General features: G+C 39.1%; 2 protein-coding genes across 11 annotated transcripts in view; both read left to right on the plus strand.

The window, feature by feature from the left end:
* PDPK1 (3-phosphoinositide dependent protein kinase 1) overlaps window positions 1–6036 on the plus strand; it is a 35012-nt gene extending 28976 nt beyond the window's left edge. For 6 of the 7 annotated variants that reach the window (XM_074841552.1, XM_074841553.1, XM_074841550.1 and 3 more), the window contains 2 exons: window positions 325–477; window positions 4123–6036. In XM_074841552.1, the coding sequence (XP_074697653.1) occupies window positions 325–477; window positions 4123–4353 (384 nt within the window). In that variant the 3' untranslated portion in view covers window positions 4354–6036. Of the gene's footprint in view, window positions 1–324; window positions 478–1031 lie in introns of all 7 variants that reach the window. The other variant, XM_074841555.1, reaches the window with a different exon arrangement.
* Window positions 6037–6112: 76 nt separating this feature from the next.
* The window catches only part of KCTD5 (potassium channel tetramerization domain containing 5), a 36601-nt gene continuing 25314 nt past the window's right edge, over window positions 6113–17399 (plus strand). For all 4 annotated transcript variants that reach the window (XR_012625329.1, XR_012625328.1, XM_074841494.1 and 1 more), the window contains exons 1-2: window positions 6113–6494; window positions 16610–16718. Coding sequence is in view for 2 of the 4 variants with exons in the window: in XM_074841494.1 (XP_074697595.1) it covers window positions 6135–6494; window positions 16610–16718 (469 nt within the window). In the remaining 2 variants the exon portion in view is untranslated. The remainder of the gene's footprint in view (window positions 6495–16609; window positions 16719–17399) is intronic.

A 17399-nucleotide genomic window follows, 5' to 3' on the forward strand; every position in this document is an offset into this window, starting at 1 on the left:
GCTGGAATCCTTGACAAATAGCTCTTGCTTCACTCTGTACAGCTAGTTGTTTTATGTTTTGTTCTAGCATGAAGATACTTTCTTAAAATAGTACTTGTGTTCTACCATGTGGTAGGAATGCACTGCAATGCCCTAAAAAAGGGATTGAGGTCAATATGTAAAGCAAAAGGAAAACACAAAAAATTCCCCCAGACTCAAACATACTATCTTATCACAGAGTTGTTTTAATTCTACCTCTGTTGTTAAATTCAGAGATCTACACATCTATTTTTTCTTTTTCCCCTCATGCTTTTTTTGCATTGCTGCTTCTACTTTTGTTGTTAGGGATTGTTTGCACGTCGGCGCCAATTGCTGCTCACAGAAGGGCCCCACCTGTATTATGTGGATCCTGTCAACAAAGTTCTAAAAGGAGAAATTCCATGGTCTTTAGAGTTGCGACCGGAAGCCAAGAATTTTAAGACATTTTTTGTTCACACAGTAAGTGACTTTAATTTCTTTGTAAGTTGCACTAAGGTCCTTGGACAATTATTGTAAGTTGTTAACAAATAAATTTTTCTGTAAAAAATACAATTCCTTAAATACAAGTGTTGATAGCCTTAATTTAGGAAAAAAGCTCCACCCAAACCCAAACAAAACCAAAACAAAAAACAACAAAATAACCCTGACATACACATTTCCCACAAAAATACAAGTGTATTTTTTTGTTACTCATTTGTAAATAAACTATAAATGGATTTGGGGATTTGAAGGAAGTTCTTAAGAAAGACTTTTAAAATTTAGCCCTCTTTGTATGTAGCAGATCACAAGGAGTGTACCAACAGTATATTGTCAGTTGACTGCTTAACAATATTGATATGCCAGATGTGTGGTTATTCAGTAATATATAATGTTATATAATTGTAATTTAATTTAACTTTTGGAAAGTTTAAGAACTGATTCTGAATAATTATTTTGTTGGTAGGTGCAGAATAATTACTGCTTTTTGGTTAAACTGTGTTTAGAGTACTCATTAAAATGTTGTTCACTTATAGCCAAACAGGACATATTACCTGATGGACCCGAGTGGGAATGCTCATAAATGGTGCAAAAAGATACATGAAGTTTGGCGGCACAGATACCACCAGAATGCTGCTAAATAGTAAAGCTCATCCAAAATTTCCCAGTTTCCCTACTTGCTGCTAGAACTCCGTGTGCAGCCGATCAGAGGAATCTTTTCAACCCACCTATTACCATCTCAAGGGGAAGCATATGTCTGAAATGTTCTGTTTTTTTAAAAAAAAAAAAAAAGAAAAAAAGAAAAGCAAAAACCTAATGGAATTCAGGGTCGCTTTGCTCGCTCTTTGTGCTTCTGTTGAGGCTTCCACATGCATATCATTGCAGTGAAGATCTTGCTTTTGTGCACTTCAGCTCAATTTCTGCTGCAGACTAGTGGATAGACCTTGCATTACCAGCTTCATTTAAGATGAGTTAAAACCAATCCACACGCACACATGCCGAATCATGTACCAGCCTTGCATTTTATGGGGCTGGAGTTTTCTGTGACTTTCAGATTATCATTAAACTGTATTTCATCAGGGAGCTTTTATATGCCTCTCCTAAGCACCACCTCTTTGTTTTCTCCTCCTTTCCTCACAGTCCCCCAGCTTATTGGTATATGGCATTTGTAGCCAGGTCAGTTGCACCCATGTGTAATTCCTAATATAGTTCTGGTTGCAGGATTTATGTGGTACTTTAGTAATTATGTGAATGATTAAGATGTATGTGTCTGGCAGACAGGCTCCAATGACACAGGTTTTGAGAGAGTGAAATGCTGAACATGGCACTGAAGGTTTTCTAAAATTGAAATGTTGGCTTCTGAAGCTTATAAGATTTTAAACATTCAATTTAAATTTTAATATGAATCATATGTGTGTTTAATCAAGGGACAATAAACTTACCAGCATGCTTTTAACTAATGCTAACTAAAAAATTAACTAGTTAGTATGGGGGGAAAAAAAGGTTGCTATTGAAGTAATAAATAGTTTTTCACCTTTTCGGAAGATGAGGGCTAGAAGCTTTCTTTCCAGGGTGTGCATGTATTGTGCATTTTAGTGGGGCCAACCTATTTACCTGGGTAGAGAAGGAAGTGTGAAAGTTTTGTACAATTGATTACTTGACTCTTCTTTTTGTCTCATTGTATAATGAGATATACAAATAATCCTATTTTTGATCCTTGGCCAAATATTTAGCAACTCTGAAAAAACGCAAGCCATTGAAATATTAGACCCATAAAGTAATCTGGTTAAGAATTCAAAGGAAAATATTGATACAAAGGGGAAAATATATGGTACTTAAGGCATATCTATAAAACGAAAATATTTTTCATATCAATCTCTATCCTCTTCAAATTAAGGCTTTTTTTTGTGGTCAAACATTTCTCATAATGTTGCAAAGACATAACTTTCTATGTGCTAAAAACAACTTCCCTAATGGCATTTTCAACATGACCATGTTCCTGAACCTTGCAGGGAGGAATGGCCTAGGTCTGGACAAGGGCATTCCTTGGTTTAAAAGCAGTATAAAAATCACACCTATTTATTCACCTTCTACACATACCATCTCTTTGCATTTTGAGGTCTCGTACTATGATGTGCTTTTCCTTCCACCAAAGAAAGAAATGCTCCACTGCAATGTTGAAAAAACTCATGGATTACTGTTCCAGAAGCAGTATTTTAAAGGCAGTTGTTTATCAGGAGTTCTCAGAAAACACATGAATGGATATTTTGTTGCTGTACAGAGTGAAGGAGATTTATTATTGGTCTCTTCAAAACTGTTATGTGGCTGAACTTGGTGACAGTTCAGCTTTTCCAGTATCTTTCAGTCTTCAAAGGAGAGAGTGCAGTTGCCTTTTCTTTTGGAGGAACTACATTCTTGTGGTCTTCTGTTCCCCCACCATGTACACAGGCTTGACAAAAGTAAATCACTGGCTTACAGTGCCCGGTGTTAAGGGAGCTAAGGTGTCCCGCAAATGGCCGAGATGAGAAAGAGAACACCGTTCCCTTTGCAGCAAGAAAAATTTCATCACATACAAGGTATGCTCCTTGTCACTAAAATTTGAGCAGTACACCGTCTATCTGTGCCTGTATTAACCCTGTGCTTACCATTACCAAGACGACATGTTGTAAGTCTGTTGCAGTGCTATCCATTTGTTCTCTGGCTGTCAAATTTCAGCTGCATATTGGGTCCACTAGAGGCAACCCTACCGCTTCTGGATTTAATCTTTGATGTAGAGATGTAGACATATTCCCAACTTTATACAGGAGAGTTTGGCAGTGATGGAGATTTGTGGTGCCACTGCTGTTCAGTGTGACAAAACTTGGCCTCACTGAAAGTCTGGCAAAGTTGTTCTGCCAATAGTGAACACCTTAGCTTCATTAGGAGATGGAGTGATCTCCATTGACTTGTTCACTAGGTGGAAATCTAGGAATGCTTAAACATGTTTTCTGTAATATTTAGATTTGTAGTCATTTTCTCATAACAGAGTAATTACTCTGCTTTTTCACACCTTGAAAATCCTCTCAGTAGACTTCCGTCCTGCCCACTGAAAGCTTTCAGCCAAAGAAATCTCTATAGCAGTAAGCTATCAAGAAGGTGTCTGGAAGGCTGATGCCTGCATTCTAGTATCCTTTTTTTCTTTTGACAGTGCTGTCATTAGAAAACTGTGAGCATCTTCTACAGACATCCCTTCCCGTAGAACTTCAGCATTCCAAACCAAGTCTTCCTTAGCTGCTGCTTTTTTTGGAAGGGACTAGAACTTTTCTGAGAGATATTTGTCTTTCTTGGACTGTAAGTGAAATCTGTGGTTTTGAAAGATGGCAGAAGAATAGAGTGAGGCAAGACAAAGCAATCATGTGGATTTAAGTATGTTTCACCAGTTTGTCCACTTAAATGTGTATTGGCAGGTGCTGTATACTATGAAGGACTGGTTCCTGTTTTAAATGCTTATACCTGGAGTGTGGTAGCTTCAGATCTTTATCCTGAAGATCGCTCCTGTGGTTCATGGGAGTTCGTGGAACGAAAAGTACAAGGGAGGTTCTTCAGAGCTGCAGATAAGCCAGTTAATTTCTCTGCTCTTTATCCAAGGTCTTTCAAAGCACAAAGAGGGTTGTTAGGCACTTGAAGACTCTTCAGACTCCTCACTGCAAACCTGCTGAGAACCCAGTCTGTTGGTTGATTCATTCCACCTTTTGCCTTTTGAACAATTGCCAATCATTGATAAAGAATCTGGTCAGTAATGTTGTAATTCTGTTTTTCTTGGGATTTGAACTTCAGCAAGGTGTTTATTGTATTGGTTTTCTGTGGGGTGGAGATTAAGAAAGGATGAAGTACTACTGCTGGAAAGGATTTTTGAATCACACTGTTCTATTCAGTGTCCAGCACAGTCACAGGAAGTTTAAAACTACTTTGATAAACTGGAGATATGAGTTTATTACCATTGGCTTTAAAGTCCAGTTTTGAGGAGGATTTATGTTTAGGAAGACTTGCTTCAGAGGTGATGTTGAGGCATTGTGAGCAGACTGATACTACCTAATAAGACCTCATTTGCTAAGCACTTAGATGCTGAAGACATCTAACTATCAGATAGTACTGTGCTCCACTTACTTTTCTCCTTCTGATGTGATTTAGTTGTGAAGTATCTGCTATATATAAACCTGGAAAAAGCTCTGTGGATTGAAACAAAGATGTGATAATTGTAATCTGTTTTCATAGTTCAAGATGCTTAATTTAATGTGCTTGATATCATTATATTTTGTGCTGGGAACTCTGAAGAGTCCTGAGGATTTCCCACATGTACCTTTTTAACAGGCTTTTTTGAATGATTTACGAAAGTCAACACAATTACTTTGTTTGGCTTGTGGACAAAACATCTGATTTGAACACCTTGCTGAGGAGAGAACTTGTGTGTTAATAGTTGCCTAAAGATGTGGTCTGAATTCTGATCACTTCTTTCTACTAGTGAATTACACGAATAGGTGTGGTATTTATATCTGAAATTTTGCTGAATGCCTGTAATATTTTATGCAAATATTTTATTAATCAAATGGAAGTGCTCCTGCAAAACTTCATGACACAGATTGTCCATCGATTGATCAAGTGAGCTTACAGACAAGTAATTTTCTGACCCAAAATGGCATGCTTTCAGTTAATACTGGTAATTTAAGAATGTTTCCTCTTTCTTAGAAGAAATATGACTTTTATACAGCAAATAATTGGAGAGGTTCTTAAGCACCTGATAACCTGGTCTGTCTGTCAGCATGGTAGTGAATGTAGATGGTTGCCATTTGACAAAGCTTCCTATGACCATGTACTAACTCTGATTGGATGTGGCAAATGTTCTCAATTGTAGCAGAACTTACAATTACTGTATCTGACAAAAGAGAAAAAATAGGAACCAGGAACCATAATCAGTTTTGATAGTTGTATGCTAGCTGTTTTCAGGTTGGTGGCAGTCAGTTACGTGTGTAATATTCTCTACCTGGTTGTAGCTGTAACTGTGATGTACAGGTAAAAGAAGAAAAAAAAAAAAAAACCCAAACAAAAAAAACCCCAAACCCCCTCAACAAACACCACAAAACAATCTCCTCTCTACGAACTCGTGAAAACAGAAGCAAATAATGCAATGATATAAGATACACACTTTTGTATTTTTATTCTTATAAGGTTATTTGCTGGCTCTTGTTGGCCTCTAGTTCAGTCTGTGTTATTTAAATTCTAATATATGAATTATTTGGATTGAATTCATGTTCGGGGCCATGGTGTTGTATGTATTGATGTACAGCCTTGAATGTGAATAATTATTGTAAACTATATTTTACACCTTTTTTCTGGCTTTATTATATAAATTTTCTATTGGTCGATGATTTAATCATATCTCATAATTTAATGACTGTTTCTTCTCCTCTCGACAGATCTCTGTGCTGTAGATGTGTAGTTAGTGACTGGATGACGGATTTCACTTATGCTTGGTAGTCTGTAATAAAGGCATGTAGGGTCCTGGCCCGGCCTCCGCCTCTTTCTTCCGCCGCGGGGGGCGGGGCGGGGCGGGACCGCGGCCCGCTGGCGGCGCTGGGCCGGGGCCCTGCGTGGCGGCGCCAATGGCGGCGGGGCCGGGGCCGCCCCCGGGCGCGCGGGGGGCAGGGAGCCGTTCCGCGGGGACGCTTCCGGTGGGCGGCGCGCCCGGGGACCCGGAGCTGGGGCGGACGCTTCCGGCGGCGGCGAGGATGGCGGCGGAGAACCACTGCGAGTTCCCGGTGCCCGCGGTCGGCGGCCTGGGCGCGGGCGGGCCCTGCCGCCGGTGCAGCTCGGCGCCGCCGCCCGGCGCCGTGCCCGGCAAGTGGGTCCGGCTGAACGTGGGGGGCACCTGCTTCCTGACCACTCGGCAGACGCTCTGCAGGGACCCCAAGTCCTTCCTCTTCCGCCTTTGCCAGGCCGACCCCGACCTGGACTCGGACAAGGTGAGCGCGGGCCCCGCCGCGGCCGGTGCCTCGGGCCCACGGGGCATCTGGGCCCGGTGCGCGGCCGGGCCGGGCCGGCGGTGTCCCCGCGGGCCGTGGTGCAGCGCGGAGCTCGGTGCCGCCGGGGGAGGCGGCCGGCGTGGCTGCGGCGGGGTCTGCCGCCGCGTTTCTCGGCGAGCCCGGGCACCTGGAGGGGGGGTGCTGGTGAGGGTGGGCCGCTGCCGTGCAAAGCGGTTGGGTTCGTGGGTAACGCAAGTGCTGATAAATACCACAGAGAGCGCAGGATCGTTCCTGCGTTTGTTTAAATTTTTCTGTTGTCTGACCGGGCTTAGTTTCAGCGTTTTCATGGAGCCTCTGCCTGCGCTGATGGGTTATTTCTGCACTGTCATCACTCTTGTTCCGTTTCAACAACCAGATCAAACTACTTCTGATAACAACCTCTCGCACTTAGCCACAGCGTTCTGTGTTTCAGCGATTCTTTGAGTAAAATATTACTTACTCTGCATGGATTGCAAGCGGTAGGTGATACTGAATATCCAGGTATTCATTCTGACTCAGGTTTAGTAGGGAAAGAAAAGCTACTGATTAAGGTTTTTATTTATGGAGTGGCATGTAGTAGCGGTTATCGAGTGTTCGTATATGGCGCTGGCTCTGAAAGAGTTGGGAGCATAACGGACAAAAATGGACTTCCAGTACAGTACACTTAGGGAAGAGAAGGGAGCAGCTTATAACCCTTGAATGTGTAACCAACAGGCTGGAAATAGAATTGTTCTTTATATATAATTTTTTTTTTCAAGTAGACTGGTAATAAATTTCTTCATTTTCTCACACGTAACCTTCAGAAAGGATGTTTTAAATGCTGAGGAAGATAGGGAACAGAACCTGAATAGTGTTCCAGAGTTAGAGATAAAATACCTTAAAGTGTGGTGCTGTGGGGATTGTTTTTTGTTGTCTTTGGTTTGGGTTGGGTTTTTTTGGAGAGGATTAGCTTACGCTGACCTATAAAAATAAATTTTAAAATGTAGGTGGCTTCCTGATAGGTCAGAAACTGTCTTTACTTGGGAGGGAGTAGGAAAGCTTTCTTCTAAGGTTTCTTAAATAAAAGATAAGGCACACTTAATAATTAAGGCACCTGTTTCAGGTGTTCCACTGCAAAAAGGTGCTTATTTGCTATCTCTCAGTGTCACCAGGGAGAGAAAGAAAAGGCACATTTTTAGAAGAAATGCTTTCATTCTAGGTGAGGCGTTTGGCTGCCTTTTTTCACAGTTGAAATCAATTGTCTTTCACAAGCACAATCGGTGAGGTGTTGCTATCTTAGAAGAATTTAATGAGGCTACTAATGTAAAGATTTTCTTTTTTACTGTGCTTACGTTCTTGGGTTGTAGCAGCAAATCATAAATTTATGCTAAGGTTATTTAACTGTTTGGTAGGATATGGAGAGACATGATAAATTGTTTTCACATTTCTAGACTTATGTAGTTATAGTTGTTAATAGCGTATGTGACAACCAAAAGCTAGCTGCAGTCACAGCCATAGAAAGATATCCTTTGCTTACAAGGAACGTGCCTACACATTATTTGAGCTGCTTAGATAGGATGAAGTGTCATCCTTTTTTGCCAGTGTAGAAGTCTAATGGAAACCACTTTAGCAAGATGCAAACAAATTGCATTGTCCTGTCATTGTGAGTAGTCTTTTTTATAAAATAGCTGGTATAGTTATCTTTAAGAGATTATTGTGCAAATCGGTAATGTGAGGCAAGCAGCAGGTATAGAGAGAACTACAAATTGTTGAGGAAAACCTGGATTTAGAGAAAAGTCCTGTTATTCAGAGATGTGCTCTCTAGGCTTATGAACCTGAATGTCTTCACCATGGTGTATGAAAAGCAAAGCCTTTTCTGGTTAAATGGTCTTTTTAGTACAATGTTTGTCAGAGTTTCATGTCCCATTGTCTTGACAGTCTGTAGTCACTGATTTTCAGTTCAACCATTTAGAGCCTGGTTTCTGCAGTCACCTGTCTTCTTGGATTTTGCAGAAGTGGCCTACCTCTTAGATTACCCATCATAGTGTAATAATGACAGTACCTAAAATTACTTAAACACGTAGAGCCTTTTTTCTAAGGATTTAATGCAGAATCTCTATATTCTTCATCTCTTGCAAAACATAATCCAAGCAGTTCCTTTTTTTCCTCTGAATGATAACAGATATCATAGATGTCCTTTCAAGAGAAAAAAATTCTTCCCTGACAGCTCACCAGTTTGTGATCGTACTGTCTTGATACAATAGCACATCAATAGATTCTCTGTATGGTTTCATTTTGAAATATCAGAGGCTGTTAACTGATGAGAACAGATATTTCGAGGGGAAAATTGGTGGTATTTGTGTTGTCGTCCTGGACTCTGGTTCTTCTTTGCCACATACATGTAAATCAAAATCTGATAGTAAAAAATTTGGTTTTTCCCTCATGGTTTTACTTTCTGGAGTCCCGTTGCAAGCTGTAACCTGATACTAAGTTGACATATTTTTCTTAATTATATACTAAAGATTATTTACAGTAACTACTGTGCAGCACAATTTTGCGCTCATAAAAGAGTTGTTCTTACAAGGTACAGCTAGTAGATAAAGATACTGCCCTCTTTAAAGCTTGGAGCTGGTCTTTGACCTATAATTCCCTGCTTTTGATTCCATCGTGTTTTCTTCCTAAAAATCACATGGGTTTTAAACACCTAGTTTTAAAGTGAGAGAGAATGTGTATTTGAGCTCATGTGTAGGCTGATGCCTGTTACACCCATCCCAAACCTGCTTGTCCCTACCTCCAGATGAGGAGGTGGGGCAGGGAGAATCCCGAGGGATGAGCCGGCAGATGAGATTATCAAAACCTATAGCCACAGCCCTCTGTTTGAAAGAACTGTGAAAAATCTAGCCTTAACAAGTTATATCATGTTTCCTGTATGGGGAATTTGTCTGGGATAGACTTCAGTAACCCACTTTGGGAAGTTTTAGATGTATTTTCAGCAGATTAATACTGAATTGTGCTCGTAATACAAAAGATGTTTTATAGTTCACAGGCACATTTCACATTCCTCTGATCATGCTCCAGCTGATAAGTATGTAACTCAGCAAAAATGAAGGAGGAGGTGTGTTTTTTTATAACTTCAGTGAGTTAAACCAGTTTGTGGAAAGCTCTAGTGTTGTCCCAACTGACAAAAGGGAGAGGGCCAGATTGCACATCTAGAAGCAAGATCAAGCAGAAGAGCCAATAATTAAATTAACTCGTACACCAGTAAATATATGTCTTTGAAGAAAAAAGTTTAGTTCACACTCTTTCTTGATTTGCAAGATTGCCAAATCAGAAAAAATGAAGCTGTAAGAAATGCTCATCTCAGATGAAAACAGACCTATAAGCAAAACCAAACAATAATAGAGCTGTTTCTGCTTAAGCTCAACAAGTGAGGCATATAAAATTTAACCATGTTGATACATTAAGATGTTCTGAAAGAGGTTAAGTGGATGAGTTTGTTAGAAATTAGAATAAGAAACTGAAATAGTTCATAGGTTGTACTTTACAAATATCAGTTGCACACATAGCGATTTTCCTCTAATTTCTACACCAAGATGTTTTTTTCTTATTTAACTACCTAAATCATAAGATTTTCTTAATGCTTGCTATTAAAAAGAATTGAAAGGCTTCAAGAAAGGTAGCATGTTTGCCTTCCAGTTATCTTCAGGTGCTAACGTTGAACAAGGCTATGCAGCCTGTTGCTTGGTATCGGATATGTTTCCAGCTGCAACAGAAGAAAGATTAACCTTGGCACACCCTGTGGCAAAACTAGTGTTGAATGGAATGAGGATAAGTGATGTTGATTATCTGAATTTAGTCCATTTCACAATGTGATACGCATCTTTGTACTTAAGACTCTTCTTTGTATTTAAGACTATTTGAGAATCATTTCAGCAAATGAATGAGTGGTAGTGGTCACACCTACTGTTCACAATAGGATTTGTTTTCTGGAATATTTAGATCTTGCTTTAGAGCTGAATACGCAAAAATAGACAAGTAGTCTAGCTCGCATTTGCATCCTTGTTTAACTTAATCCTTGTATTGTAAGTTTTACTGCCAGATACTTCCTGATTTCAGCATCTTCCTATTTTATCTATATACCACTTTTATAAACTCTTCAATCATTCTTTAAACTTTCCCCTAAGCGAAAAGATTGTCAGCCTTTCTTGATAAGGTTTTTGGCAACAGTATTCATGCTTGATTTTTAATGCCTTTCTATAAAGTTAAGCGTAATTGTACTGAGGTAGAAACTATTAAGGAAGCAAGCAAGCAAGCCCTGAATGTTTTAGAAAGATCAAAATCTTCCTGGCAGCACATCCTTAACCATCAGCACTAAAAAGTATCTTAATTGTAGTCATTATTCTAAGATACAACTGAAACAAACTTTACTTGTCCGTGAGATTTCTGGCTAGGTTAGGTGGGTTGTGTTATTAATGTGGTTTTGATTAGTACTGGCAGTCTGCTGATGCTCAAAGTTTTTAGGTCACATAGTTTGAGAAAAATGTGTTCTGGGCATCTAGCTCAAGATCTAAAAAGCAGAGGGGGTAGGGAAGACAATTATTTTTAAATCCAGATTTAGTGCCAAATATTATTGTATTTCTGTGCATATTGCTACCTTTAGCAGAATTTCTGCTTGCTCAGTATGTGTATACAATGTCAGTTTTTTAGATACCCATGTTAGAGTGCACAGCTTTGAGCTAAGAGCTTGGCAGGGTGGATTCTGAGCGTGTCCATTCTGGAAGAGCATTTGAGAAGTCTTCAGACTAGTTTTGGCCTCAATGACGATAGTTAACTGGAAATAAATTTCTGACATTTCAACTAGTGTATTAATGCAGTTCTTGGGGAGAATGTGTGATGGGATTAGGGGAGGTATTAGGGAGTATGTATTTGGTCCCACTTTTGAGTCCTACTGGAATCCTGTACCTGATTCTTTCTGGTATCCACAATTCAAGGTCACTTCAAAAATTGGAGAACCTGAAGGGTAGTCACCAGATTAAATACGATTTGGCAGAAGGTTGTAAAGAACAAAACTGGTTTTTAGGCAAGGAATCTGAGGAGTGACTTCTCAGTCCAGAAGTACATACATGGAGACTAGAAATCTAATAGCAAAGCCTGTTCAGTCTAGCAAAGGTATTGTGAGATCCAGCTAGTAGAGTGTGAAACTAGAGATGTCCAGGCTAGAAAGTACGTATTTTTTACAGCAACAGTAATTAGTTATTGGAATGGCTCACATAAAATGGTTAGGTTTCACCACTACTTTCTAAAGGTTAAATTTCACTCTAAATAAATTGAGTCCTATGTATGTTTTCAATTAAGATCAGGCTAAGTATTCATTATGATTCCTTTGACCCTCATTCTCTATAAAGATTGAAGTGGAAATGTTTGAGACTGGAATACATGATCATTTAAATGTTTTGGGCAATATTTTTCAAATGCTGTGAAAATACATGCGCACTTTGAGTCTCCTGTCTCCGTGACTGCTGGACTGTAGATATGCTTTAGGGTTAATTTAGGAAAGAAGGAATGTGATTGTGAGCTACACTGACCTTTTGTTGGTGCACTGAACCAGGTGGTTGAAAATTTAGCAGCAAGTTATTAGGCTTCCTCTAAAATTCCGTGGTATTTGTAACCTGGACTAAACATTGGTGTGGGAGAGTGGTAATAAACAGATGCAGCCTTCACTGTAGCTCAGCAATGTTGTCTTTTAAATGGGGTCCTTGCAGAAAGGAGGAGGTATGGGACTTATGGACAAGGAAGGGAAAACTCCTGGTAGAGAGAAGAATGTAATGCAAAAATAAAACTGGGTAAAAATACAAACACCCATGTGGTTAATTAGCACTTTTGTGTTGGATGTGCAAAGACAACTGGAGCATTTGATTTGAGTATCCTCACAAAGAGTGGCAAAATTTGTATGGAACACCTATAGGGTCAAAATGTGGGGTCATGGGACCGTACTGAATAGAGAGGAAACTTGAGTTTCCGCTGCTGTTCTGGTAAACAATAACACCTCTTTGTATAAAATATATCTACAAGGGAGAAAACTGAGACCTTATTAGAATATAGATTTGTCTGGCACTTGTGGTATTCACCTGAAACTTGGGAAATGGCTTCCAGATACCCACACTAGTTGTGTCAGTGACGATGCAAACTTGCTCAGAGCTTGTAGAAAACCAATAAACTAGTTAGCAGAGGAAGTAGCACAGCTGGGACAACACAGTCTATTAATATTCAAGACAGCAAGCTTAAAGCTAGTTCAGTTACGTCTGCGCAAGCTGTGGCTACACCTTTAAACTGTCTAGATCACATTTGAAGTGCAATTTATTATTCTTATCTTACAATAAACCAAAAATGTTTCTTTTAGAAAGAGTGTCCAAAATGCTAATTACACGTGAGAATACAATGTGTTTTGTATGTGTGGATGAAGCCAAGAGTGACTTCTGAAAGTGTGGAAAGACTTAGGACCCATATTTTGAGAGTTCTAGGTGGAGCAGATGACTGCATTACTGTGTCAGCTTTTATTGGATTTATGTTTACATAAATATCCTTAAAGATCTAGTGTAATCGGCTTTTCTTAGTGATTTCAACGTGAAGTGCTTAGTGTACATTGAAGGATAATCAGGCAGCTCACTCTGAAGGAGGCATGAGAAGGCGTTTGCTGTAGGAAGATGCCTAGGAAGTCAGTTTTGTGCCTCTTCTGCCTGTGCATTCCTTGCATGTTGTTACAATATTCTTTACTGAATGATTTACATTTTGAGTCCTGACTCCCTGGCAGTAATCTGTAGCATACCTGAGTTGTAAGGTCAAAGTCCAAGACACACATCTTTCTCTTTGGAAGAATGTTAATTAATGCATGTTTTCTGTATCTGTAGTCTGGGTAAGCAAGTGGACAGTTACTTTGAATTGTTCAGTCTATTCATAGTTTTGCATGGAATTTACATACTAAAGTGAATCTTATTGACAGAATTTGGATTGCTCACTTTTAGAATTTAGCCAGAGTTCTTAAACTTTAACTGTTGATATTTACTAATGTAAAAAAGAAAAAAAAGTTACTATTACACCATAAATTATAAGACACTTGTGTTCCTTTTTCTTCTTTTTTTATTATTTTTTGAAGACACGTTGTTGCCTGAAAGGCTTCATAGAGTAAACTATGACACAAGTGAGATGGCACTTTATTCATGTGGTATGTGTTATACATGCGTTTGGTACAGTATTTTTATTTATCAATGTGGAGATTAAGCATTTTTACAGATTTTAGATGGTAATTTGGTGAGAAGGAAAACTTGCTGGAGCTTAGGAAAGGAATGAGTATAATGGGAAGAAGTGAGATGAGGAATAATAGAACGGAAAAACAGGTTGTGGATGATGAGGAAAATGGTTAAAAATAGAAAGAAGGCAAAAGCAATTCTATCTTATGTTTCACAGAGTGGATGCTGTGAGCATGTGTAAAGCATGTTTGGTACAGGTGCTAATAATAAGCTCTGATGTGCATGCTAGGCTAATGAGTTCAGGTAATGCAGGTTGCTGGTGACCTCTCATTAGGTGGAAGTTGAAAGAGAAGGCCTGACGTAGCTTGTTTCTTCTGTGTGTTTGTTGGAAGCTTCTTTAGTATATAGAAATCTACTCAGGTAAGAGTAATTTCAGATACTGTAGTCCATTAAAAAAAACCAAACCTTTTGTGTAAGGAGTGAAGTAACCATTGTTACTTGAGATTTCATTTAGAGCTTTTAGTTATTTGTTTCTGTGAGCCATCTGTCTTATCTCTGTCATGGTGTAGAGCTGGTGGTCAGCAGTGCTTCAGAAGGTGATGTGAGAAGACACTGTAGTGTAAAAGAATGCAACAATCTTATTGAAGAAGCTGGTTTCTTGAGACTTATTTTCCTTAACCTGGAGGACTTCCAGTTTTGTAAGCCTGTATCTTAATTCAGTTCAACTGATGACCAAAGACTGTGCTTTTTTCTTTAAAACTGTTTCTTTTTATCAGTTTTAGGTCTTCCTTTCCAAATTCATGGTTTCTGTTCCTGTATTAAATAATACTTTTAAGCTTATAATTCATACAGTTGTCAGCTAATTTAATTTTTTTGGGTTGTATCTGTAGATTGTTCATTCTTGAAGTGTTTTGGTAATGTAAATATATTTAAATGTGAAACATTAAAAATATGCCATTTTATGCACTTCATCTATCCACTGTTTTTTGGTGTATAGTCTCACTTCTGTGGGACCATGAGCTTAGGTTAGAAGAAATTGTGATTAGACTTCATCAAGCACTGTCTGCTCTGAGTGTAGGTTAACTGATAGCACATTTTAAATGACAGTGTGTCTAAGTGTGTAAAGCATTTAGCTTGTAATTATAGAAAGATTTTTTTTTTTTTTTTTTTCCCTGTAGTTTAAGCTGTGGTCTTTCTACATTCTGCCAGTCCTGGTAAGACAAGCACAGTTATTCAGAAACTAAATCCGTATACCAGAAAATACCTCCATCATCTTTTTTCCAATGAAACATTTTAGGAACTTTAGATACTGTTAAGTAGAGAGAGTTTTCAGGTATCACAGTTCAGTAATCAAACCTTTACATACCAGCATTAAAGTCCAAATGCAAAGGATTGGGTTAGTAGAATTTTTTTCATGTGCAACAACAAGTATTACTGTCACATGTAGTTTTGGGGGAGAAGATTCAAATTTAGGTAGGATTGTTGCTAGTGATGCTTTTTTAGTATCTCCTGTAAACTACTAGAATATTAAAAGTAAGAATAAATTTTAAAAGTATTTGAGGTACTGCAACATCTCTCCAGTATATATCTGTAGGATATCAAAGTATGTCAGTACTGCATTGATCACAGGTATTCACACATAGACTCTAAATTATGCAATTTTACTCCTTTATCTCTTTGTCAGGAATATCAGCTATGCAGGCAAATTTCATAGAATCATAGAATGGTTTGGGTTGGAAGGGAACTTAAAGCCCATCCAGTGCCACCCCCTGCCCTGGGCAGGACACCTTCCACTAGCCCAGGTTGCCCAAAGCCCCATCCAACCTGGCCTTGGACCCTTCCAGGGAGGGGGCAGCCACAGCTTCTCTGGGCAACCTGTGCCAGGGCCTCACCACCCTCACAGGGAAGAATTTCTTCCTTAGATCTAATCTAAATCTGCCTTCTGTCAGTTTAAAACTGTTACCCCATTTCCTATCCCTACACCCCCAATAAAGAGTCCCTCCCCAGCTTTCCTGTAGCACCTTTAAGTACTAGGAGGCTGCTATAGGGTCTGCCCGGAGCCGCCTCTTCTCCAGGCTGAGCAACAACAGTGCTGTACTCTGTTCAGTAAACCAAGCATCAGCTAGTTTGATCTAGCCCTTCTATGTCTGCGTGAGGTATGTAGGAACTGCATCTTCAGTATACTTTTTTTTTTTAGAAGATGCTCATACAACCCTTGCTTGGTACGCAGCTGGTCTCAGTACCCTGTAAGTATTTGTACATCGGAGCTAAGACAAAACCGAAAGTTTTTAGAACAAAGTGTTGAGGTTAAAGAGAAGGTAGGTTTGTTTGCCTTTAATTAAAAAAAAAAAAAAAAAAAAAGGCAGCAAAGCTGGTATTAGAACTTCACTGGAATGTAGTCGTTATTTGATTCTTCAGGTTTCTAAACAAAATGATAGTTTCCTGTTTTTAAGTGTTATTTTTAACCTTAATTTTCATTGTTCTCACTTACTGCTTAGATCTGTCATGCTAACTGTTCGTAATCTTTTGATAATGGGTTGGGGGGAATTGGTCAGGCAAGAGAAGTTGTGCAATACGTGATTGAGTTGAGTTATCAGTCTGATATGATTACAACTACGTTGTTGAATTCCTTTTAATGACTATTTGGCTTTAAGGGATGTAGCTATGTCTGAATACGTGCTTGCTGTTCAGATGCCAAGCTGAATATTAGCTTGCAGTTCCTCCTTGGACATTCAAATTACTGTGGGTTTTTTGGCTTGCTTGTTTGTAGATTTTTTGGTGGTGTTTGGGGGTTTTTTGTTGGTTTTGTTTGTTTGGTGGTTGTTGTTTTTTTTTTTTTCCCTAATCTAGGATGAAACTGGTGCCTATTTAATAGACAGAGACCCGACCTACTTTGGGCCAGTGCTGAACTATCTCAGACATGGGAAACTGGTTATTAACAAGGACCTAGCTGAAGAAGGTAAGATGTTACTAAATCTCTTGCTTTCTTGTCACTTGCTTATTGTTGTCACTGCTTCTGAATCACCAAAAATAACTTACAAGTAGATGGTAAATCTTAATCAGTGTAGCATTTTGATCTGTTTCAAGCAAAGCTGCTAGGTATCAGGCAGTTATAGTATATGCTGTTATTTGAGTGTTTTGAGTATGATTCCTGGTTTCACAACCTCTGTCCCCAGTTAGAAATAGAACATAGAATATTCAAACATGAGGGGAGATGCATTTTATCATATAATCTTGCATCTTTCCTGTATGACTGTGTGAAATATTTGGGTTTAGTCCCCTTCAGGCATAAGAATACTGGCTGTGAAACAAGCTTTAGAAGATGTAAAGCAAAGTAAGAGTGAAGCTCTGGGATGTTCGGATGTGTGGAATATGCTTTTGAAGAGTAAATTCTGCCCTCAGCTTCTCCCTCCATGTCCCCAGTTCATATCAATTTTACCCTAATGGAGGATGACTGTTTTAAAGATACAGTACTAAAACTGCATCGATAAGGTATTGAAGAAATCGATCAAAGAGAAATACAGTCTAACAATATTAGCAGGAAATAATGTGAAATATAGTTTCCATCTGCTTTGTTAAATACAGTGTGTGTGGAGAACAGGTAAGGTTTGAACATGTGAGTGGGAGCAGTCTGGAATAT

This window comes from Strix aluco, chromosome 15 (assembly GCF_031877795.1).
Source record: "Strix aluco isolate bStrAlu1 chromosome 15, bStrAlu1.hap1, whole genome shotgun sequence".
Classification (NCBI taxonomy): Eukaryota; Metazoa; Chordata; class Aves; order Strigiformes; family Strigidae; genus Strix; species Strix aluco.